Raw genomic sequence first — 26,846 nt, forward strand, 5'->3', positions numbered from 1 at the left:
TTGCGTCAAGAAGAACTCAGGAAAGGATCCTGGGTTCACTCCAGTTTGCATCAGTGACAAACATCTTGATGAAAGCCAAACTGAAAGACCTAACCAGAATCTGGCGCTCACAGAGCAAATGTCAGGTCCAGGGACAAATTATCCTCAGTCCCTCAGATCTACGGAATCGACTTCGCCCGTGGGCGAAAGTCAAGAACTTATCGATATCAGTGCCCTTCAGTTTCCTCCTCCGGGGATTACCATCCACACGGACGCTTCATTAAGCGGTTGGGGAGGATATTCCCAGTTCAAGAAAGTTCAGGGAACTTGTCACCTCAGTTCCGTCAGTTCCATATAAACGTACTGGAAGCAATGGCAGTGTTCTTGACTCTAAAAAGGTACGTCCGCCAAAGTACTCCCACTAAAGCTAGTCTTGGACAGCGCAGTGGTAGTACATTGTATAAACAGGGGAGGCTCCAAATCACGTCATCTAAATCATGTCATGGTAGCCATCTTCTCCCTGGCGGACAAGTTCAGTTGGCACCTCTCCTCCACCCATATAGCTGGAGTGAGAAACGTCATAGCAGATGCTCTATCCCGATCAGTACCTCTAGAGTCGGAATGGTCACTGGACAACAGTTTCGTTCCAATGGATTCTTCAGAGAGTTCCAGGCCTACAAGTGGATCTCTTCGCATCCCAAGCGAACCACAAACTCCCATGTTATGTGGCCCCCAACCTGGACCCTCTGGCCTATGCCACGGACGCCCTGGCCCATAGACTGGAACAAAACTGGGAGAAGATTTATGTCTTTCCTCCAGTGAATCTTCTTCTCCATGAAGGTACTGAACAACTCAGGACATTCAAGGGTCAAGTGGCTCTAGTAGCCCCAGACTGGCCGAAGAGCAATTGGTACCCTCTAATTCTGGAACTGGGTCTTCGCCCTCTTCGGCTTTCATTGTTCCCAGTCCCAGGCTCTCCCAGTCAGTGCAAACGAAGACTGTGTTCGCTTCCTCAGGAATTCTAAAAACCCTAACTTTATGGATTTCATGAAGTTTGCAGCGAAAAGGGATGCGAATATTGACCCTCAAAAACATTCTCTTCTTGGAATCCGATAAAAGAGATTCAACTTTGAGACAGTATGATGCTGCTGTCAAAAAGTTTAGCAACCTTCCTGAGAGAATCAGATATTAGAATCATGACAATCAATTCAGCTATATCCTTTTTTCAGATCTTTATTTGAAAAGGCTTAGCAGCTAGCACCATTACGACAAACAAGTCAGCCTGAAAAGATTTTTCAATTTGGTTTCAACATAGACTTGACAGACTCCTACTTCTCGTCTATTCCAAGGCTTGTGCTAGACTTAGACCTTCTGTTAAGGCCTACGTCAGTATCATGGTTCTTAAATGATGTTCTAAAGCTGGCTTCAGAAACTGATAATGACACATGTTCATTTATAATGCTCTTAAGAAAAACTCTATTTTTATTAAGCTTGGCCTCAGGAGCTAGAATTTCAGAACTGTCGGCATTATCCAGAGACCCGGATCATATTCAATTTCTTCCCACAGGGGAAGTGCTACTTTCTCCGGAACGTAGTTTTATAGCAAAGAATGAAGATCCTTTGATGAGGTGGGAACCATGGAAGGTAGTACCCCTTCCACAAGATATATCTCTTTGCCCAGTATCGACCTTACGAGCCTTTCTGTCTAGGACCTCCTCATCCTCATCGGGTCCTCTCTTTAAGAGGAGAAAAAGGTGGTACTTTATCTATTAAAGGCATCAGGCAGCAGAATCCTGTACTTTATTAAACAAGCCAATCCTGCACTCTTTTTCCAAAAGCACATGATGTCAGGGCAGTAGCCACCTCAATTAACTATTTCCAACATATGAACTTCGATGTTAGTTGAAAAAATATACTGGATGGAAATCGCCGACAGTATTTAAACGTCATTACTTAAAGTCCTTGGAAGCTCTGAAATTTTCAGCAGTTGCGGCGGGTCAACATAGTTTCCCCCGACTCTGCCTAATCTCTAGTAAGATCCAGTCCTCCTTTCTACCTGTCTCACCCAACAGTTCGTCTATGCCTGCCTTGTTCATCTACGGTTACCTTGTGTCTTAGCTGCTTTTATGATGATATGGTGGGTGTCCCTTATTTTTTTGCTAGGGACACTCACAATCGATTGTATATATTGATCTCTTTGATGTGATCCCCTTATTTTTATGCTAGGGGATACATCTTATTTACAATGGTTACGGGTTTTGTATATTAAGTCATATACATTCCTTCATATATTATTATTATTGAAGTTTGTTCTGTTCAAGTTATTGTCATAATTGCTTTAGAGTTCTTGGTACATATCGATACACAGATACTACTTTTAAACATATATTCCATGTAAGCCCTGTATATATGCAAATTACGTTAATTTAAGATTATTAGCATTAAGTTTAATTTAAGCAATATTTCTAATTTTGTATCATTGTGTATATGTATCTTTATTAGCAATTATATTCTTTTCTTTTATTTTATCTTTTATTTGAGACCCTTTTTGTTTTGTTGAATTTTCTTTACAATCTTGTGCTATTTCTCTGGTACGATTTCGCGCAGCGACACGAGCTGAGCCCAGAAAGGGATTTTGACGTAAGGAAAAATCTATTTCTGGGCGATTGGCTCGTGTCGCCAGCGAAATCCCGCCCTACCCATCCCATCGCTCAAGATTGTCTGACTAACTTGCAGGATGGGCCCACCAGAGGCGCAGCGGTCGGCAGCATGGGATGGAGTAGTAGTAGTTGCTGCCCACTCTGTGGGTCGGCTCTCCTCTTGTGGGATTTTGTAGTGGGAGATTTCTATTGGCAATCGGCTCGTGGTAGTGGTCTCACTCGCCATAGGGTGTTCATACCGACACCCCTCTTGGAGGGTGAGCGAGTCAGTTGTACTGACCTTTTCTTTATTTATTTATTCTCTGGTATGTGTTAGTACATTTACCCTAGAAATAATAGATTAAAGGATATTTCGCTGGCGACACGACCAATCGCCCACCCAAATAGATTTTTCCTTACGTCAAAATCCCTTATATTTCTTCAAGTCTTCTAAATTCATATGTGAAAGAAATTAATAGAGGTAGCCACTGCTCGGATGACATGGACGTCTGGAACTGAATCCAGGTTGGCCTGTTTAATAAAGTAGAGTATTTGTTGTCTAATACCTCTAAGAGAAATCTTACTGCCTTTCTCTTTAATGCAAAGGGGGCCTGAAGATTTTCCGGAAGTTTTGGCTAATAAGGATTTAAGGGTAGCGACAGGGCACAATGATGTGTCCTGTGCTAAGGGTACGATTTTCCATGGAGTCCACCTGTTTTGTGGGTCCTCATTCTTAGCTAAGAACCTCCGGTCTGGGGATAGTAATACTCCCCCACCCCCGACGGGAGGATTTCTATATGGTCTGGATTCCTAGAGAGAGCCGAAAGCTCAGATATTCTGGCACCTGAGGCCATGGCCATCAGGAATAAAGTTTTCCTAAACAGGGTTATATAAGAGCATGACTCATTATTAGTGTCTGAGGCTAACTTAAGTACGTCATTCAAAAAACCAAGAGACTGTACGAGGACGGTCTATTGGTCTCAGGCGGGCATATGCTCGTGGAATTGAGGTGAAGTATGAATCTGACAAGTTCATATTAAAGCCAATCTGGAAAATCTTCCTTAAGGCTGACTTGATTGTTGTAATGGTATTAGCAGCCAGGCCTTTCTCAAATAGAGTTTTAAAGAAAGAGATTGCCAGATTCGCAGTCAATTTCAATGAGCATGCCGAGTCTTTTAGAAAATTTGGCCAATTTCTTTGTTTACTGACTTGAATCATATTGTCTGAGCGTTGGCTCTATTTTATCCGATCTATGAATAAAAGATTTTAGTGGATTATACCATCGTCCTCTTGGGCTGAAAACTTCATGAAGTCCATAAAGTTAGGGCATTCAGAATTCTCGAGGAAGCTAACACAGTTTGAGTTTGTACTGTCTGTGTCAGCCATGGACGAGGGATCCGTCGGGGTCGGAGCTTCAATTCTAGAAGAAGCGGAAACCAGTTGCTCTTTGGCCAGTTGGGTGCCACTAGTGCTACTTGTCCTGTGAAAGATCTTAGCTTGTCCAGGACCTTTATCAGAATATTCACCGGTGGAAACTGGTAAATCTTCTGCCAATTGTTCCAATTTATGGACATTGTATCTGTGACGTAAGTTAGAGGGTCCAGGTTGGTTGCCACCTAACATGGTAGTTTGTGGTCGGATTCTATGGCGAATAGGTCTACTTGAAGGTCCGGGCTTTGATTGCAAATCCACTGGAATGACTTCCTGTCCAGGGGCTACTCCGATTCCAACAGAGTTGTCCTGGAAAGTGCGTCTGCGATAACATTCTTTACTCCTGCCAGGTGAGTTGCTGACAGGTGCCCATGATTTTTCTTCGCTAATGAGAATATCACGATTAATATGTAATTTAGTTTGCTTGACCTGGAGCCTCCTCTGTTTATGCAGTGTTACCAACCACTGAACGCTGGCCGAGGCTACTCTCACCTGATTGTTCCTGGCCGGAGCCAGTCGTTTTTCTAGGTTTCCGTGTTTCGTCCATGCACGGAGCCGCTCCTCCGAGATGATATTGGCTCTCTCTCTCTCCAGACTCGATTGATGTCCTTCAAACTGGCTTTTAACCCTTAAATGCCGAAGCGGAAAAAAAAAAAATGTCTCCCGTGTGCCGGAGGTGTTTCAGAGTGAGCGCGGAAGCGGAAAAAATATTTTTTTCAAAAAATCACAGCGCGCTTAGTTTTCAAGATTAAGAGTCATTTTTTTATTTTTGGCTCCTTTTTTTGTCATTGGCTGAAGTTTAGTATGCAATCATAAAAATGAAAGAAAAATAAAAAAATCATATCATATATAATAATGCGATACTATATGATAGTGCAAAAAACGAAATTTATTATATAATTGTATTCAATCTCGCTGTGCGCAAAACGGTTACAAAGGTAACAAGTTACTTTTTTTCGTTGTAATGTACACTAAATTGCAATCATTTTGGTATAACACATTGTAAAACGATAAAAGCAACACAGAGAAAAATATTATCACAAAATAATGCATGAATCGAAACGCACGGGACGTAAAAAAACAAATATTTTTTTCAAAATCACCATAAATCTAAATATTGTCCTAGAGACTTCCGATTTCTTTCAAAATGAAAGACAGTGATTGAAATATTACTATAACTGTAATATTATAGCTTACAAATAGCAGTTTCGACCATATCTGACGAGTTTAAAGTTGACCGAATGTCGATTTTTTTAATATATATATTTTTTTATATGCAATTATTTCAGAAATAAGAAAAGCTACAACCACCTTCAAATATTTTTTCGTTTTATTCTACATGAAATTGCGCACATTTTCATATATCAAAAACTCTTAATGAAATGCCTAATATGAAACGGAGTAAATATTCCGAGAATGGGACGTACGCATTTCGGAGATTTGTGGCGGAGAATCCGCGCGCGGAGGGAAGGAAAGTTTTTTTTTTTTTTTTTTTTAATTCACCATAAATCTAAATATTGTGCTAGAGACTTCAAATTTGTTTCAAGATGAAGAATAAATGACTGAATATTACTAAGACTGTAAAGAGTTTTATTTTAGCTTACAATTGCGTTTTTCGACCCATTTTCGGTAGAGTCAAAGTTGACCAAAACGTGGGGTTTTTTTTCTATTTATCGTGATTTATATGCAAATATTTCAAAAATGAGAAAAGCTTCAACCTTCAATTATTTTTCTTTGTATTCTACGTAAAATTGCGTACATTTTCATATATAAAACTTTATGTAACGGCTAATTTAAAATGGTGCAAACATTACCACAATCGCACGTATGATTTTTTCGGAAGAGTTACTGCGCAGACGTAAAGAAAATGTTATTTTTTTCATAAATTCACCATACTAAATCGAAATATTGTGCTAGAGACTTCCAATTTGTTGCAAAATGAAGGTAAATGGTTGAATATTACTAGAATATAAGCATTTTAGCTTACAATTGCGTTTTTCGACCATTTCGGTAGAGTCAAAGTTGACCGAAGGTTTGAAAATTTGTCACTTATCATTTTTTTTTTATATGAAAATACTTTTCAAATTGATAAAAGCTACAACCATGGGTTATTTTTAGTTGTATTGTGCATGAAATTGCGCAAATTTCCATGTATAAAACTTTATGTAACGGCTAATTTTAAAATGGTGCAAACATTACCACAATCGCATGTATGATTTTTTTCGGAAGAGTTACCGCGCGGACGTAAGGAAAAAGTTTTTTTCATAAATTCACCATAAATCGAAATATTGTGCTAGAGACTTTCAATTAGTTTCAAAATTAAGGTAAATGATTGAATATTACTAAAATATAAGAGTTTTAGCTTAAAATTGCATTTTTTGACCATTTCGGTAGAGTCAAAGTTGACCGAAGGTTGAAATTTTGGCACTTATCGTTATTTATATAAAAATATCTCAAAACTGATAAAAGCTACAATCATGAGTATTTTTTGGTTGTATTCTACATAAAAATGCGCACATTTTCATATATAATACTCCATGTAACGGCTAATTTAAAATGGTACAAAAATTATGTCAAGGTGACGAAATAATTTCCGAGATGTGTCACAGATACTTTTTAGTGCAGCAAGAAAGAAATTCGCGCTTGCGCGCCTGCGTAACGATTGTAAACAAAACACCTCGATCCGTGAACTCCCAGCATCCCCCAAGGCGCGTGATTCAAAAGTTTTTGGCTGTAGGGCCTATAAGTTATTTTTTCCGCGAATTAAAAAAAAAATGTTTGAGTCGACGTATGGTACGTCCATTTGGCATACGGGAGACATTTTGACTCGACGTTTAATACGTCTATTCGGCGTTTAAGGGTTAATAGGACGTCTGTTACTGACGCGAACTGCAGCGAACCTAGGATTCTCTCTTGGGTACGCCGAGACGTCTTCTTGTTCTTGAGGAACTGTTTCATAGCCGCTGCTATCTCCTTGGCCCTCTTGGGTGGAAGAGATAGCTTGTCTCTCATTAGGTCCCATTGGATCCCTAGCCTTTGGAAGCGGGAAGCCGGAACATGCCGAGATTTTTCCCTGTTTATCTGGAAGCCCAGAAATTTCAAGAATTTTATCACTCTGGCTGTTGATTTGCGGCACTCTTCGACGCTGGCTGCCAAAATGAGCCAGTCGTCTAGGTAGGCTACTAACATAACCTCTTGAGTTCTTAATCCTTGAACTATCGTCTCTCTTAGTTTTGTGAATATTCTGGGCGCGATGTTGAGCCCGAAAGGCACGACTCTCAATGAGTAAGCCTTGTTTCCTAGCCTGAAGCCTAGGTACAGAGAGAAGTTCCTTGCTATTGGAACATGATAATAAGCGTCTGTAAGATCTATAGAGGTGTGACGGCCCCACGGGGAAGTAAGGTCCGCACCTGCAAACTGTCAACATGCAGAACTTGTTGCAATGAATGTATGAGGTTGAGACAGAAACCAAGTTCCAAGAATCACTCTTTTGTCAGAGTCCTTCTTTGTAACAATGAGCAGACGTTCTTGAAACTTTAGTCGTTTCACTTTTTATGGCCTTCTTCTGTAGGAGATCTTTGGTATAGTCTATAAGGTCCGCCGTTGGTATCTGATAAAAATTTTTATTGGTGGATGGGCCCTTTCTCCCATTTCCACCTCAGACCTTTTGAGACTATACTGTGGGCCCATGGACTGAAGGTCCAATGGTCCTGGAAGAGATAATCTCCCTCCTACCTGCGGGCTCTCGCTGACTGGCTGCAGGTCTGTTACCTCTATCTCCTTGGAAGCCTCTACCCTTGGTCCGCCTCGTAGCCGGGAGCCACCTCTGGCCCGGCTACTTCTCTCATGCCTGTTGTGGCTGCAAAATAGATCCACTGCTTCATAGGCGGGGTTAAAGGGTGGAGAGGTCATTATATGTGGGCTGGCGGAGTTTGTTGTAAACAAACTGTTGCTGCGGATGAGCCTTAGATGTCGAAGGCTTACCGACTTTTTAGAAACCGAGACCGCTTGTACGACCGTTAGAAGACGGGAATCTGCTTGGCCTCTTCTTGGGTCTGGTTTGTTGTCTGGGGGTCTCAAATTTCCGTTTGAAGGGGAGTCCCCAACGGACCCGGGGGCTCTGGTTGGCTCTGGCTCCTTCTCGAAAGAAGTTGTTAACTTCTTCTTCCGGGAGACTGGGAACAGGTTTTCTCCCCATATTGAGGATTTTATCAGCCTATTAGGTTCGTGCCTTATTGAGGCACCGCCAGGCCATATTTCTTACAAGCTCGTCTTGCCATTGCAAAGTCGTAGAGATCCAACTGGGAAGTCTGTATTAGACCTTTCGTCAGGACCCGGAACACCTGTTCGTCAAGGTAAGTGGAGACTACCAACTCCGCCGTAGTGACGGAGCTGATAGATCTTCCTAGACTTAATCTTGTTTCAAATTTCGCCTTGATTAAATGGGCCGGAATTTTTTGGCAGCTTCTCGGAAAATAGAGTGGAAGCACAGTCCGGGTCAAGTTTATCTGCTGTAAATGTGGCCGGAGCGTTGTTCCAAAACTCCACACCTGCGGGGAAGAGAAGAGAGGCAGCCTCTGTCTCCTTTAGCACTGGTAGGGGTTTATCTTCTGGTGTAGGTACCCTTGTGTGGCATCAACTCAGTGTTGACGCAATCCCAGCCGGAGAGGGTGCGAACCCAAATAGCTTGGGCTTGGTCCCTAGGGAAGATCCCTGTCTCCTTCGGGACCTTGCCTATTCTGACTAACGCGTGTTCCACTATTCTGACAAATCCAGGAAAAGAAATTTGCAGACCCTCCGGGAAGAGCTCAACGTCCTTCAACGGACGGGTTCCGCACCCTTCAATCGATAACTTCCCATCCGAGAATGGGGCATGTAAAGCTAACCGCCACGGGTTGTTCTTGTCAAATGGCGGTAGTTTTGACGCATTCCTTACTGACAATGCCAGCGCCGGGGATCCGGAGTGGAGAAATCTGGTCAGTATATCGTTCAGGGGCCTGATCCTTTCGGCCAGAGATGTTATTGCCTGGCCTAAGGTGTCAGAGCCCGAGTCGAGTCGCAATGACTCAAACCTCTCATCAACCGCTTCTCTAACCTTCAACATTAGAAGGTTAGCGAGGGTCTCATGGTCGAATCCAAACTCCGTCGCCTTGGATCTGGTGGACTTGGCTCTCGACCCCTTAGGGGGAAGAGAATCCTTGACAGCAGGCGACTTAGCAAACTAAGTCGACGGCCAAAGGGCCGGAGATGACTCAGTCGCCGCTGACGGAGCTGGTTTGGATTCCTTCGAAAGGGAATTTCCCCAAAGCGTAGCCTACTCAAAGTCTCATATCTCATTGTCATAAGTAATGCCGGCGGAACGGGCTGAAGCGGCAGATCAGGGGAAGATAATTCCTCTTATCTGAATCTGCCCGCCTCTATTGGGGGGAGCATAACTCCTAGCCCGAACCAGTAGCCGGGGCGGACAACTGGGGAGAGACCACTGAGCGGCGGAGCTGTGTAAATGCACCATCCGGAGCGATGTCCGCTGGCTGGTGTGGTACAGCTATAAGGCCGGCGGAGCTATCCACTCGGAGACATAAGGGATTACGTATAATACCAGTAAACCTACCACTCCCACTACTCTCTTCCCCCTTTTAGTGAAAACTCGAGCAGTCGTTCGTCGATAAGACTACTAGCACCGCGAGTTATAGCGTACGGCAAAGCCGATCTAGGAAGTGGGGGAACAAGGGGGTTGGTATGTGGATTGGTCGGTTGATCGTCTGGCCACCAACCCGATCAGAGATGGTCACCTATTGAAAGCTGTGAAGCCTACTACTGCAGGAGTAGTAGGCCGACTGGGCCTATGGCCCGTTTTGATTGGTACAGCGACCGATCGGTGATCGCTCTGAACTGGGAGGACGTGGTCTACTTTGCACTAAAGGAGGCTAGGCCAAGACGATACACAAACCAGACCATTTAATGTACCGCAGTACAATAGACAATATATAAGAATAATATATACAATTAATAATGAGGCATCATGGAAGAGTTGCAAAGGAATTTAAGGCAAAAGGATAATACCCAGTATGGATCTAGCTTAACCTTCCGAGATCATTACAGAACCGGACAGGTAGGTTAAATCTCCTCCAAGACATCATGATGTGGACAGTGGCCCTCGACCAAACCTACTAAAATTGAATCTTTCGATCTAGAATGGTTAGAGAGGATAGGTCAAACACAGTGTGAATAAGAGAGAGGCTCTCTATCCTTGACATCCTCCCCTCTAGCACCGTAGCGCCGACAGGGGGAGAGGCATAAAGGGTACAGGGGTAGGGACACTTAGCCTACCTTCCAAGCCTAACCTAGGCTTGGTCAGTTAAGCCAGGGAAGGAAGCAACTCTACCAAACCCTCATTGATATGAAATCAAAGTGCATGATTTAACCTTTATTTGGTTCGTATTAAACAATAACTCATTCATATCTCACACCAGGATAGAGAGAGAGGAGAGACTCCTCTCCTGTGATAAATGCGATAGGCTACTAGTAGCCTAACAATTTTACATGTACACTATGCTAAAATTACGCAGAGATAGGCACGAACACGCTCTTGAGAAGGTGGGGGGGGAGGCGGAGGCCAGAATATAAATTAATAAAATCTCTTTAAAACCCCCGAGGACATCATGAGCACGTTAGGCCATCCTCCGAACCAATCCTAACTTGGTCGGCTAAAATTAAGCACGTAATATGAAATACATCACTGATAATTGTATTAAAAAAATCGTAAATGTGTATAAACAATATAATATACAATAAACAATATAATATGCAATACCATAATGAGGTATCATGGAAGAGTTGCAAGAGGAACATAAGGTGTAGGAAAAAATACCCAGCATAGGTCTAGCCTAACTCTCCAAGATCACCATGGATCCGGTCAGGTAGGCCAGATAAACCTCCAAGGACATCCTGGCGTGGACGGTGGGCACTCAACCAAACCTTCAATACTTGAAATTTTTTCAATCTGGTTAGGTAGGGAGGATAGGTCCAACGATATGACAAGTGAGATACTCTCTATCCTTGATATTCTCCCCATTAGCACCGTAGCGCGGACGGGGGGAGAGGTAAGGGTATAGGGGTAGGGGCACCTAGCCTACCTTCCAAGCCTAATCTAGGCCTGGTCGGTTAAGCTAGGGAAGGAAGCAACTCCTCCAACCTCATGTGATATGAAAATCATAAATGTGCATAAACAATACATATACGTAATATACAATAAACAATATAATATACAATATAATAATACAGTAGTACCTCGAGATACGAAAGGCTCAACTTACGAAAAATCCAAGTTACGAAAGCCAATGCGAAAAATTTTACTGCTCTACATACGAAAAGTTTTCAAGAAACGAAAGGTTTCTGAAAGTCCGAGATTCGCCCCATAACAATTTTGAAACTCGCGCCGCACGTCGCCATCTTAGTTATAGTAGACTCGCCACCATCCTCCTGCTCTCCCATTGGTTCCTGATGCTAGCCAAGCCATGAGATCCTTCTCTCTGATTGGACAGCATCCCTCCCATCATGCATCTTCTATACTTACGTGTTGGTGTCCCTTAGCTCGGCCACTACGCACCCGAAACTTTACTGTACGCAATCGGCATTCGTTCACTCCAACGATTTCGTTTAGTAACGTAAATTCGTTTGTGATTTCGTTGCAGTAAGTACGTATTATCGTGTTGTGCGAAGACTGTATATTGTGTAACTTTACGTAAATTAACGTAGTCATGGGTCCCAAGAAAGTTGAAATTCACGGAAAGAAGCGCATGCTCTCTTTGGAGACAAAGATGGAGATCATAAAGAAGTACGAAGCTGGTATGCAATTGAGTGTGATCGCAAAGGAATACTGTCATAATCCGTCGACAATAGGCACCATCCTTAAACAGAAGGATGCCATCAAAGCAACTACACCGTCGAAGGGCATCACTATTTTGTCCAGCAAGAGGAGCCATGTGCACGACGAGATGGAACGGCTGCTCCTCATCTGTATAAAAGACAAAGAAATCACTGGCGATACAGTAACGGAGACAGCAATCGCTCACAAGGCCAGTGCTATTTTCAGCGATTTGATTGCTCAGGCGGAAGACAGAGGAGGGGAGGGAAGGGACTTCAACACCAACCCCAGAGTTCAAGGCTTCGCATGGCTGGTTTGAGAAATTCGTAAACGGACTGGCATCCATTCGGTGGTGTGTCATGGGGAGGCTGCCAACACGGACACAAAAGCGGCTGAAGCCTTTAAAAAGACGTTTGACGAGATGATGACCAAGGAAGGCTACAGTTTTCTCAGCAAGTCTTCAACTGTGAGAGACTGGCCTTTTTTGGAAAAAAAATGCCTCGTCGGACATACCAAATCACGGAGGAAGAGAAGAAGAAAGCTACCCGGGCATAAGCCTATGGAAAGACAGGCTTACGCTCGCACTTTGTTCGAACGCCAGTGGGGATTGCAAGGTGAAGCCCCTACTGGTGTATCACTCCTAGACTCCTTGAGCCTTCAAGGCCCACAAAGTGTTGAAGGAGAAGCTTCCAGTGATGTTGTGGAGGATAATGCAATAGCCTGGGTAACGAGGCTTTTGTTCAACGAGTGGGTAAATCTGTGTTTCGGCCCGACTGTGAAGAGTTTTTTGCAAGAGAAGCGCCTCCCCCTGAAATGTCTGCTGGTGTTGGACAATGCCCCTCCCCACCCTCTGGCCTCGAGGAAGAATATCCTAGCGGAGTATTCCTTCGTTAAGATTCTTTTTCTTCCGCCCAACACCACCCCTCTCCTCCAGCCCATGGACCAGCAAGTGATAGCGAACTTTAAGAAGCTGTACACGAAACATCTTTTCAAGAGATCTTTTGACATCACCGATACCACAAACCTCACCTTGCGTCAATTTTGGAAGGAGCATTTCGACATCGTCATTTGCATCCGACTCATTGACCTAGCTTGGCAGGAGGTTTCGAGGCGAACCTTGAATTCCTCATGGAGGAAACTCTGGCCTGATGCCGTATCCGCCAGAGACTTCGAGGGATTCGATGTGGGCGAAGCTGGTGCTGCAGAGTCAGAAACAGATGACGATCCCGAAACTGTTTTGGAACCAGATCTTGACGAGACTTTCGTTTGCACCCTCGGCAAGTCCCTGGGGCTGGTCGTCGACGAGGACGACATCAACGACCTTCTCGAGGAGCACCAAGAGGAGCTTACGACGGATGACCTGAAGGAGTTGGAGGCCATGCACATAACGTTGTTCAAGAGGAGTTCTCTAGCAGCGGCGAGGAAGAGGAGGAGAAGCCTATGATAACGGCAGAAATTAAGGATATTCTAGGCGCTTTTCATAAAGTGCAATCGTTCATAGAAAAAAGGACGACCGCCCCGATAAGGCTCACACAGGTCGTATGCTTGCGCAGTTTCGATGACGTATGCCTGAGTCGTTTCAGGAACATTGTGAAAGCAGCAGAAGCAATCTTCCTTGGATCGTTATTTTTTAAAGAGGCCTTCAGCATTAGCAGGAGTAAGCAAAAAGGGGTAAGAAAAAAGGAAGAACCAAGTGATAAAAAACAAAGTTGAAAGCAAAAGGAAGAACCAAGTGATGAAAAACAGAATGTTGAAAGCGGTGATGAAGTTGAAATTCTGTAAAAAAAAAAAAAAAAAAAAAAAAAAAAGCAAAAAAATACGTAATGTAAAAAGAAAAAGTTAAAAATAAAAAAAAAAAAAAAAAAATAAAAATTTTTTTTTACGTAATTTTCTAGATTTTTGTAAGTTAAGTGTTACAGTTTTGTTAAGGTGTTTTGTAAATTTTAGTTTATAGTTTTTCTTAAATGTTAAATTTTTTATGTGTTTTCGTAAAGTTAAGTGTACGTACGTACGTACGTTATCTGCCGTTTGTCGTCCTCCTCCTCTGCCGCCACTATCGGAGATAGCCTCACTCGAAAGGTAAGCTTCCACATTTTACGTTAGTATATTTCTTGTACACTAATATACACTTTATTTACAGGTTTTGGATTTTTATTCTTAATTTAGGTATTGAATGGTCCAAATTGTTGTAGTATTTCATTGTTTATAGGTCAATTTAGCTTTATTATGAAATTTAATGGGGTGTTTTTGGAGGGCTTGGAACGGATTAGCCATTTTACATGTAAAATGTGTTCCAAGATACGAAAAACTCATTATACGAAGGCCGCCTCGGAACGGATTAATTTCGTATCTCGAGGTACCACCTGTAATCTAATATGGATGGAGTATCAACAAGAGGTTGTAACTAAGGTTAAGGAGACTACCCTGTATGAATCTAGCCTAACCCTCCGAGATCACTACGGAACCGGACAGTTAGGCCAAATCTCCCCTAAGACATCATAATGTGAACATTAGCCCTTGTCCAAACCTACTAAATAGAATATTTCGATCTAGACCGGCAGGGCGGGTAATCCTCAACCAACCTACTAAACCGAAATCTTACAATCTAGACCAGTAGGGAGGTAGATCCAACATCATAATAAGAGAGCTCTCTATTTTGATATCATCCCTGCTACCACCATAGCACGGACAGGGGGAAGTAGGGTGTGTTAAAGGGTACCAGGGAAGGGACCCAAACTTTCTAAAACCTACCTTCCAAAGGGAAGGGACACCTAGCCTACCTTTCCTAGCCTAGCCTAGGCTAGGTTGGTCGAGCTGTGGACTCATCCAACCTCTTAGTGAAATGAAAATCATCAATGTGCAATAAATCAAGACTTATCTAAGATCATGTTAGCACCAATCATGCATAATCTTATTACAAGAGAGAGGGACAGGGCTCCCTTCTCTCCCTCAACAATTATGATAGGCTACAAGTAGCCTAATAATTACCCTTGTACATCACAATAAAAATTATGTAGGGACAGGCACAAACCCGCACCTGAGCCACTGTGGGGGAGGTTTATGTTAAAGTATAAGTTAAACAGCTATTCTTTATACCCCAGCGAAAGTCACAAGTGAGTTAGGCCTATTCCCTAACTTACTTCAGATAAAAGTAAGTACGTAATACATAACATGTCACTGATGATTATAATTCAACTTCCATATATATATAATGAAAACTTAGTGGAGATTAGTGTGTGAAATTCATTCACGTTCTGATGACGCTCCCACAATGGCGGGCCAGCCGACGGCACCCACAATACTTTTTCAGAGGGGCCGAAGGCGACTGCGGAAAACCTCTCAACCATATAAGTCACAAAAATGTAAATTGGAGTACTCAGCTTAGGTGTAGAGGGAAGTTTTCCAGTCGATATCACGAAGAGAGCTTAAATCCTGGGAGCTGCGACAAACGCATATATCGCACACAATTGCCAATACAGGAATGGTAGATGACACTCGAGTCGGGTATTAGTAGTAGTAGTAGCGGGAGCGAGGAGGTAGGAGTGGCCGTTGCAACGGCTCTCTCTAAGAGAGGGATTTTGGAAAGGAATCCTCTAATTGGCAGAAGGCCTGTGAGTAGTGGCTTCCACTTCGCCCCTTTACTTATACCGACGCCCTTTGGGTGCTCACGCTGAGGGTAGTAACTTAAGCATACCATGCTAGTTTTTCTCTGGTATATTTGGATAGGATATTTATACTTGAAAAATGAGCTACAGGGATTTTTCACCGGCGAACACAGGTCGAACCCAGAAAAGCAATTATCATGACACAAGGTCCCAAGAGAAATTCCCCATGGCACAACCTTCCGTGTCAGCTGCGTGTGGAGAGGTATCACCAGGCTGTGGAAGTGCTGGCACTTCATTTTTGGAGACTATCCAGCATCTCCTGCAAGTGAAGAGGCCTGTCTCACTCTACAGCAAAAAAGTCTGGATACTTTGAGATATCCTCAGTGGCTGTGTAACAGAAATGGGCCGTCTTCTTCAGTTGGTGTTGTTGACAAACACCTCTCCAATCAAAAAAACTTTTCAGCAGGTAGCAGATTTTCTCATCTTTCGAACTGAATGAAGGTTCTCATTGTCTCTGTCTCAACCATTAAGGGCTACAGGTCTGCCTTTGCCAAGTATTTTAAAAGAAGTAGATCTCTCTCTTTTTTTTTTTTTTTTTTTTTTTTTTTTTTTTTTTTTTTTTTTGTGGAAGATCTCCATGCTCCTGAGAAGCTTTGAATAATCTTGCCCACCCAGAGAACTCAGGCCCCCCAAGTGGGATGTAACTCATTCTGAGGAGTTTATGGAGCTTGACTCATACTACTTATAAGCCTTTGCAAGAGTCATTAGACAGGGATCCTAATCCTCAAGACTGTTTTCTTGCTTATCCTGACTTTGGGAATGAGAGTAGGCAAACTTCATGGTGTCTCCTTAAATGTTAAGTCCTCAAGGGAATGGGGAACTCTTATGCTCAAGTTTGTCCCACAATTCATAGCAAAGACCCAGACTGTCGGTTCCTGATGTCATCAGATTTAAGTCCTTTTTTGATCCCCTCCCTTGAGAAATTTGGATGTGATTCAGGCAAGATGATATTGTCCTAATAGGGTACAACATTACTATCCTAAGAGAACTCGACTTTTCAGGCCTGAGTGTCAACGCCTCTTTGTTACTTCTAGCTCGACCAAGAAAGAGGTGTCAAAGAACAGTCTCTTTCTAGCTGCATGAGACAATCAAGTGGGCATATGTTTCAAATGGTGAGCCCACGAGGTCCAGGCCATTGCCCCAAACCTTGCAATCCAAAAGAACCTGTCTGATCAACTGTGGGGTGTGGTCGTTCCAGACCACGTCGCCTCTTTTCATCTTTGGGACGTTGTCCACAAGTCCTTGGACATATTTTCCTTGGGTCCTGTGGTGACTGCCCAATATGTTGTGTAGTTCATCTAACTCCCCTAAGGGTACATATTTCATCTTATCTAAGGAATTTGGTGAGTGAGTGAGTGTGACTGGTCTCCTCCCTTTTTGCTTCACTTTTCTCTCACTTAGGACATAGTAAGGTTGTGAGCCAGTACATGCTGGTTGGATGGGGATTGAAGGCAGGTTGCATGATGGGATATCTCTCTCTAGACAAGGGCAGACTTCTGAGACAGACAATGAGACAAATGCATAGGTTTTAACATCTACTGTAAACCCGGAACAGATTTTTTTATGACTATATTTGAAAAGCACCATAAACTCGGAATGATGTAACCCAGGGACTGCCTGATTTTTTCAGCCTTTGCCAGGAAATGAAAAGCAAACACATTACTCTGTGACCAGAAATGTTGCAATTGCAACATCCCATATATCCAACAAACTGGAGGTATGGGACACCTTCCTCTGCTCTTCTTGACCAGGAAGGTTTTGCCAAGGTCAGTAGAACCAACCAGTCAGTTCAAACAGTACCCAGGTTCCTCCCACCAATCCTTAAGTCTCCTATGTAAGAGAAGGTTTTGCATTTGTGTAGGAATTAATAGCAAATTTTTAGAATAATTTGTAATATTCCTAACTTAAAAACCTAAGGTTCTTTACATTAATGACACCTCAAGTACCTTGTCCGGAAGGCAAAGTGAAGTGTTGATAGTTAACGACCAAGTATGAAAAGTGAATGGCCATTTCAGCAGGCAATTGTAAGCTACTTTCTGTGTAAAGAATATCAAATTTGTATTTTAGGAAAAATACAGATTACTTTTAAAATTTGCTATTCTTAAATTTTTACGGTATGTGACTTCTATTACTGAGAATTTAGCAAGCTATTTAGTATACATAAATTACTTCCCTCCCATGCCTGATTTTTGTGCAGGTGTATATCCCGGATGTGTGCTTGTTCAGTGTGGGTATTCTGTGATGTGTATCTGGAAGCTGCTGACAGTAGGTTGGGAATATGTGAACTGATAGATTTGTACTGAAAAATACTTTTTTTCTTAAAATCATGTTTGTTATAACGTGTATTAGAAAAATTTAATCTCTGTAGACACCAGTGTCATCATGCATATACAAAAAATTTTTTATTTAGTTTTAGTATAGCTGTTTGATGTCAAATTGGTTCAAAGTACTTGTCAGTATGTAACTTATTTTTATTTTATATTTCCAGGACGGGAAATAACACTGGGTGTTTGTGAGACATACAATATTATATTGAATAGTTGGACAAAAGCAATGCTTTCCCTTGGAGCTTCTCATCGCTTTGAAAAAATTATGTTTGAATTATGGATGTGGTACTTGCAGCGTTCAAATATGGCATTTTCTCAGGAAGATGATTCCCAAGACACAGAGGATTTTGTTAAATTGAAAAGTGATATGTTCCAGAAAAAAAAGTAAGAATCTTAGTGTGACATATATATTGTAGTCATACAACATACTTATCTCTATGTAGGATGATTAAGCTAGCAAGTAACTTTTATAGATTAGTCAGTATCTTTTAAGAATGCTGAACTTGTCTTGTCTCTCGGGCATATACCTTCAGCGGGATAGAGTTTGATTGAAAAATGGACCATCTCCAGTTCATTGGTTTGGTCTTGTAAAGTCTTCAAGTTTTACATTATGAAAAAATAGACTTTTCAAGATATACCCTTTCAGAGCAGCAGAAGTTACTATTGTAAAAGGTTGTAACTTGACTGATCAGGCTCCTACCCCAGCCTTACCGAATAATGTGTGTAGCCTACCCTATTCAAAGAGTTCTTAAGTCGGTATACTCAGTGCAAACATGCACATTCAGTATAATCTATAGAATCCACGGTAGGAAATTTAGCACTCCAAGAAAACATTACATGAATACAGTATATTTCTGTGTATAAGATGACCTATAGATAAGACGAGGTAAAAAATCATGGCAAATTTTCATGAATTTATCTGATATCTGTAGTATAAGACGAATTCTAGATTACAAAACCAAAATGTTTTTTGCCTTGGTAAACCGCAGAGGTCGACTTTCTGGGTAAACCGCAGAGGTCGACTTTCTGAGACTGCTAGACATACGCCCTGCTATCCTTCTGAGAAAAGCCTTTCGCTCGGAGGAGATACTTGATAGCCTCCAACCAGGAAGGGATGGGGATTCTACTGACTGGTGGAACATTTCTGCATGGGGCTGACACAGGGGATGTCGCCAAGGGGGAATCTCCCTCGGAACCTCTGACAATGACGACAGCAGATCTGGGAACCACTCCGCCTGAGGCCACAGAGGGGCTACCAAAGTCATCCTGAGACCCTGTGAACTCATTAGCCTGTTCAGAACTTGACGGATCAAACAAAACAGAGGGAAGGTATACACCTCCAGGTTGTCCCAGGGATGTTGGAATGTGTCCCCTGCCAATGCTAAAGGATCTGGGACCATTGAACATGATGGAGTACCTGCTATTGTTTATTGTTAAGATATGTTTTCCCATGGCGAGCAGGCGCCAAGTAAGCGTGCCGGTTGGAGACGGCAACTGGCGTCAGTATGTAATTGAGGACCTAATAAACCACACGCCTCTAGCACCGTGTATCTCTTGTCCCACCTTGATCCAACAGAACAGAATATCTTCAGCTTCCTGTTGTTGGACCTTTTTGCGACTCACTTCATGGGTCTACCCAAAACCTGGAAAGGCTTGTCTGCTACCACTTGATGAAAGGACCACTCTGTGCCTAGGATCTGATCCCGACAACTGAGTTTGTCTGCGACCACATTCTGTTTGCTGCGATATACCTGGCTGAGAGCTCTACCTAATTGCTGACCGCCCACTGGTGAACTTCGACGGTCAAGGCGTGAAGTTGACAAGAAACCAGGCCTCCCTGTTTGTTCACATAGGCTACCACCATGGTGTTGTCCAACATGAGAACGACAGAATGACCTACCTTCTCCCAAAACTCCTTCAGACCCAGGAAGGCTGCCTTTAACTCCAAGACGTTGGTAAGTTGCTGCTTGTCCTCCAAACGCCTGAAGCGATGAGGCCGCCCAACCTGTGAGGGAGGCGTCTGAGAACAGAAGGAAGTCCGGTGGAAGAGAACGCAGAGTGACACCCTTCAAAAGATTCTGGTCGTCCAAGCACCAACGAAGGTCTTCTCTCAATTCCAGAGACAGAGGAACCATTAATAGGGGTGAATCCCCCGCCGGAGACCAGATTCCTCCCCGTCTCCATTGCAGAGACCGAAGAAGAAGACACCCATGAGGAACCAGCTTCACCAGGGATGACAACACTCCCAGAAGAACCTGCCACTGATGAGCTGACTGAAGTGGTTCCAACAGGAATTGCATGCCACCACCCGCAATTTTTCCAATCTCTGATCCGACAGGAAAACTTTTGCCACTGTCGAATCGATACCATGCCCAGGTAGAGAATCCTTTGACTGGGTACGAGGTTCGACTTTTCTTGGTTGACTATGGTGCCCAGTTCCAGACAGAACCGAAGTAGATGATCCCTGTCCTGCAGCAGCTTCTCTTGGAAACTGCCAAGACCAACTAATCGTCGAGGTACCTTAGCAAACGGATCCCCTGAGCATGGGCCCAACTTGACACGAGAGAGAAGACCCTTGTGAACACTTAAGGGGCTGTTGTCAGCCCGAAGCATAGGACTTTGAACTCAAAGACCTTGTCCTCAAGAGAGAAGCGAAGGAACTTCCTGGACGTCGGATGAACAGGGATTTGGAAGTATGCGTCCCTTAAGTCTATCGACAGCATGAAGTCGCCTTCCCTCATGGCTGCCAACACTGAACGCAGGGTCTCCATCATGAACTGTTTTCCTGATGAAGTGATTCAAGGTGGATAAGTCGATCACAGGTCTCGATCCTCCGGACGCCTTGAGCACCAAGAAGATGTGACTGTAAAACCCTGGAGACGGATGCATCACTTCCTCTATCGCATCCTTGTCCAGCCAGCATCTTCTGCACCTCCTCCGGAAGAGCCAAGAACTTCAGAGAATCTGGAGGATATGCCTTCTTGAGTTGTGGTTTGTCCAACAGAGGAGGAGAGAAATCGAATGGCAGTAGGTACCCCACCTGAAGGACATCTACCACCCACTTCTCTGCCCCATAACTCAGCCACTTGGCCCAATGGCCCGCTAGGCACCCCCCTACATGGCATAGGAGAGGGAGAGCGCGCCTAACCTACCGACGGCCCCCTTTACCTCTGCCCTTTGGGCCCCTTCTTGGCCTAAAGGAACGAGAGCGAAAGGGATGTTGATCCTCTGACCTAGGCTGAGTCAAATGGGAAAGCCCTGCTGAACTTGAATTCCTCGACGGCCTACCAGGGGACGCTCTTCTTGACTACTGCTGGACAGGGGGAGGAGGAGGAGCCGGACGTCTCTGAGGACGAGACTCTGACTTAGACTTGGCCTGGTGCACCAGTCTGTCTTTGGTGTCAGCCCGATGTTGGCCTATCACTTTCTGATTAGCAGAAGGTTAACCCATAAATCAACACTGAGGTGAGCCATATACAAAAACGCCTTGCCTCCGGACTGCAACAGATTGACAAGAGAGGATGCACTCACCAACCCTTCTGGGGACCTGTCAGAAGCTATCTTGGCAATGACCACAGACCAAAAGTCCAGCCAAGAAACCATGTGCAACATGGAGGCTGCTGTAGATTCTGATGTGATGCATCCTGCAGAGACACAGACGGAGCCACCGACCTCACCTGCTCCAAAGTCAATCCCGGCTTCGGGAGAATGACATCTGGGTTAAGATGGCGCGACATCAAAAAGTAGAGTTCGTGGCATAGTACCTCCTATGCCCTGTGAGAGGCAGGCGTAGTAGCTTGGCAGAGCCCTTAGAGCGAAGCGAACCATCCCGGTCCGAAACAGAGGCGTTAACCTTATGTAAGACCGACTGGACGTGCCCCAACAAATGAAGCTGGAGAGATGATTTGGGATCCTGTGTAGCTTCCACCAAGGCTTCCAAGCAAGAAAGAGTGAAGACGACCGAGCCTGAGACCTACTTTCGTAATTGTTGAACCCACGAATGAGATCAACAACTTCCGAAAAGGAGGACAAAAACTCTTGCGTGTCTCCCTCCTCCTGCTCTGGCAATGGAGACTGACGAAGAGAATGATGTGTAGGCTCCTATAAGGCACCTTCTTCATTAAAATTAATGGTAGGATCAGCAGCCAAACAGTCCAAAACACCAACTAACCTGTCTGGTCTGTGTTCATGCGTTGGCTCCTGAGACGAACCCACTAAAACACTAGGAACATCACTATGTTCTCATCCAACAGATGATTTATTAACATGTCCGTGAATGGTCGCGGCCGTGGCAGACTTATGAACGTGAGTTGGAGAGGAATCCTGAACACTCGAGATCGAAGGAGAATCCTTAAGAATCGAACTCTTAAAAGCATCAGTGAGAGGGGCAGGCAAACACTCCTGCTGCAGCAACTTCGCGCTCACCACCTTCGACCTATTGACAGGCGTCTTTAGATCCTTACAGCGACAAATAGGCCTTGGAGAAGAAGGAGCCTTTGCAACATGTGCAAGGACAGGGGAGGTTGCAACACGCTCGCAATGTGCATTGACGGGGGAGGTTGCAACACACTCGAGACGTGCACGGACGGGGGAGGTTGCAACACGCCCTCGATTCGATGCAGAGGACGAAGCAGCTGCTGCAGATTACACTAGGGGAGATACACTAACACTTTCTGAAACACCAACACTCAAGAACACGCCCACATAGTTCCTCCCTCGTAGGCGAAGAAAGAGCAAAGTCCTTAGCCTTTCTACACTTGATAAGCTGATGTGGCGTATAGGGGGAAGAGGGAGAAGAAGACAGTACTGGTTCCTTAAGCGATCTCTTCTCAGGAGGCGGGGACGAAGCAACGCGTTTCCTTCCAATCCTCCCAACCGACAAGGCAGCCAAGTAACATCCAAAACAGAGTCCAACCTCAAAAGCACTGCCTGGCATATAAACTCAGACTGATCTGCAAGAGACGGCTCCGATGACATGGAAGGGAGATGTAGCGAACTTGGTGGCAGAGATGATGTCACGACTGAGAGAGGCAGTGCTCGGATGATGACTGGGAGTGACATCACGAGAGGTGATGACGTCACAGCTTCCCCTCGGTGTGAAGGGGAATCAGATGCCACTGGCGAAGGAATACACAACGATGGATCCCGTGATATCATCAACGGGGCTGACGCCACAGCTTCCCTCCAACTCGAAGAAGCGGCAACAGTCACTGGCGGAGCAATACAAGATGGCTGACCTTGGGTACCCACGAAGACGAGGCCGGGAGGAGGGGTGATGGCCTGGCCAGCCTGAGGAGGGGGGCGGGGTAGCGAGCCTCCAAATAGTGCGCAAGCAACCCCTCCAAAGACGGGGTACCCCCTAGCCCGAGCGTCTTCCAATCGCTGCCATCTTGGACGCCACCGACTCTGGAAGAGATGAGGATGATGAAAAAGCCTCCCTATTCCCAGGAATCAAATTAATTCCCGAAGAAGAAGGGGCGACATTACAAACATCAGCCTGGTGGCCTCCCGATACTTCCAGCGACGAATCAGTGGAAGAAAAGGAAGGAGACACAGGAACAACGCTACTATGGGGGTTGAATACTGCAGGAGACGAAGCATTGGGAAGAGGCGAAAAACCTTCCCATGAAGGAAGAGTCGAAACCCTCTGATGTTCTCTCTTGCTAAAAAAAGACTTCTGCTGCTCTTTAGGCCATGCCCGGCATTCCGTGCAAGGATTTGTTATAGTACAAAAATTAGAACTGCACCTACTGCATGTGATGTGGGGGTCAGTCGCTGCCGAAGCCAAAACACGAGAACACGGAAAACCTGGAATTCTGGGGCACACACGTTGACGAAGCCAAAGTCAATGAAGTAACAAGATGCCGTATAGTACTGTTGCCTAGTTCCTACAGGTTCTTCTGGTCACAGCATACTTGTCACGGTTTTCAGTTTTCGAGGCACCAGCTTGAAGAGTCCCAATATTCTGGGTTAGTTTTGGTAAAATATGGTCTGTTATTATGTGTTGCCATGAAACCTGAGTGGAAAAGTAATTTATTTTCTCTAAAAAACAAAAAACAAAAAAGGACTTATTTTTAAACATCTAACTTACATGGTAGCTATATATGTAGCTAATGTCTCTGACATCAGCTATATATATATAACTACCAGGTAAGTATGTTCAAAAATTTATTTTATTATGAAAATATCATTTTAAATCAAGGAGAGTATTATTAGGCAAGGGAACTCCTTCTGTATAAAAATAGTTCTTTATAACAAGGATCATTTTAAATCAAGGAGAGTATTATTAGGCAAGGGAACTCCTTCTGTATAAAAATAGTTCTTTATTAAACAAAGGACTTTCATCCAGAACATTTAAAATTAAATGACTCTGGTTAATGTCATATCAATTTTTACACAAAATATTCAGTGTCCAAGTTTAAGGTTTACAGCTCTTGAATGGGAAGCTCACCTGAATGGCAAGCTTCTACACCTGTGGGGAAGAACCAATTGACAGTTAGCAGTGGAATGAAATACTGACACATCAAGTACAACAAAACCAAATTTTTTAAACAAAAAAAAAAAAAAAATCAGATAACTTTTGAGTCTCACTTTCAACTCACTACATCGACTTGCCAGAACCAGACTGGAATCCCTATGATGTTGGCAAATGTGATGAATCTTGTGATGTGTTTGAGAAACTTTTAATGAAAAATGAATATGTTAATACGTACTACTGTAATTACACTATCATTGATATTTCTGAAAGGTTACTGAAAGATAAAGGTTACTGTGAGCACAACCGTAACTCAATGTTTACATTATCTCAGCTGGGATTGCATAGATAAAAGTTGGTTTCATTGATATAGAATTTTTCATGAAATAGCTTATTTGTTATGAAGATATGGCAGTAATATATAAGGTAAAAATGGTGGTATTACCTTTACTAATGGTTTATTTCATAATGTGAATCTTCATGTATGTTGGTGGTTATCGCACCAAAGCTGAGGCCATCCTACCAATACACATCTCAGGATTCAAGATTTGATTTTTAGAATTGTAGTATAAGACAACCCCCAATTTTTAGGGGTGAATTTTAAGTTTTAAATTTTGTCTTATACAGAGAAATATATGCTGTGCATTTTTGAATGCTGCACTCACACTGACAAAATGTCCAAGTCAAGACCATGATTAGAATAGAGTATTCATACTATTATTCCATATTATCTAGTATAGTATCTACACTTCAGTGGTAAGTAAAGGGAGTGAAGTTTTAAAAAAGAACCACTAGAGTTTACACAAAAGAATAGTGAAATTAATAAGCTGTCATTATTTTGAACAAATAGCTACCATTTTTCCTACACAAATACAAACTTTTGTTCTTTACATAGGATTTTGTTTGTGAATGCAAGTTGGAATGGCTGTTAACTTTCAAACAAGGTCGTGTCCTACCAGCGGTAGGGGGGGAAGCCACACCCACTTGTTAGTCTGCCCTCCATTTTGCTTTTGGCTGCTGTCATATGAAGATGTGTCTGCGCTTCTCACCCCAGCTGCTGTTTGCTTTCTTTTGTCTTCTTTTTGTTGGTATATTTTTTAGTGATTTATGTTTGCCATATAATTACAGTATATGCAAACCCCTCAATCGCTTAAGCCTTTTGAAGAGGAAACCGCTGGGTTAACCATTCTCCAGGGAAGCACAGACTGTGTATTTAGTTTCTTTTTTGAGGTTGATCATCATTTATTATCATTCATTATTGTATGTCACGCAGTGAAATGAGAGTATTAAAGTCTTGACTGACATTTTTCAGGTGGTGTAGAGGCTGGAGGACGTAACAGAGCTATGTACCTCTCTAGGCCTTTGAGGCGAGCAGAGTGTCTTTTATTATTATTCTGAAGGTGATGAATAAAAATAATGAACTTGAGAATCACCATTTGGTAACCTCTCATGTTATAGTCTAGGGATTGAGTTCCTAGGTACAGTAGTACCTCGAGATACGAAATTAATCCTTTCCGAGGCGCCCTTCGTATCATGAGGTTTTCGTATCTTGGACCACATTTTACATGTAAAATGGCTAATCCGTTCCAAGCCCTCCAAAAACACCCCAGTAAATTTCATAATAAAGCTAAATTGACCTATAAACAATGAAATACTACAACAATTTGGACCATTCAATACCTAAATTAATAACAAAATGCAAAATAACCTGTAAATAAAGTGTATTAGTGTACATGGTATACAAGAAATACTGTACGTAAAATGTGGAAGCTTACCTTTCGAGTGAGGCCATGTCCGAAAGTGGCAGCAGAGGAGGAGGAGGACAAACGGCAGATACGTACGTACGTACGTACACTTAACTTTACGAAAACACATAAAAAAATGTAAGGAAAACATACATAAACTAAAATTTACGAAACACATTAACAAAACTGTAACACTTAACTTTAAAAAAAACTAAAATTAATTTTTTTTTTTTTTTTTTTTTTTTTTTTTTTTTTTTTTTTTATCACCACTTTCAACATCTGTTTATCACTTGGTTCTTCCTTTTTGCTTTCAACTTTCTGTTTTTCATCACTTGGTTCTTCCTTTTTGCTTTCAACTTTCTGTTTTTTATCACTTGGTTCTTCCTTTTTGCTTACTCCTGCAAATGCTAAAGGCCTCTTTAAAACATAACAATCCAAGGAAGATTGCTTCTGCCTACTTTTCACAATGTTCCTGAAACGACTCAGGCATACGTCATCGAACTGCGCAAGCATACGACCTGTGTGAGCCTTATCGGGGCGTCTTTTTTCTATGAACGATTGCACTTTATGAAAAGCGGCTAGGACATCCTTAATTTCTGCCGTTGTCATAGGGTCCTCCTCCTCTTCCTCGCCGCTGCTAGAGAACTCTTGAACGATGTTATGTTGCATGGCCTCCAACTCCTTCAGGTCATCCGTCGTAAGCTCCTCTTGGTGCTCG

General features: G+C 43.1%; 1 protein-coding gene across 1 annotated transcript in view; it reads left to right on the forward strand.

Annotated features, from left to right (window-relative positions):
• The window catches only part of LOC135223975 (uncharacterized), a 305,092-nt gene that overhangs the window by 39,670 nt on the left and 238,576 nt on the right, over positions 1–26,846 (forward strand). The window contains exon 5 of the mRNA XM_064262897.1: positions 18,070–18,292. Within this exon, the coding sequence (XP_064118967.1) occupies positions 18,070–18,292 (223 nt within the window). The remainder of the gene's footprint in view (positions 1–18,069; positions 18,293–26,846) is intronic.

Source organism: Macrobrachium nipponense, chromosome 10, assembly GCF_015104395.2.
Source record: "Macrobrachium nipponense isolate FS-2020 chromosome 10, ASM1510439v2, whole genome shotgun sequence".
Lineage (NCBI taxonomy): Eukaryota > Metazoa > Arthropoda > Malacostraca > Decapoda > Palaemonidae > Macrobrachium > Macrobrachium nipponense.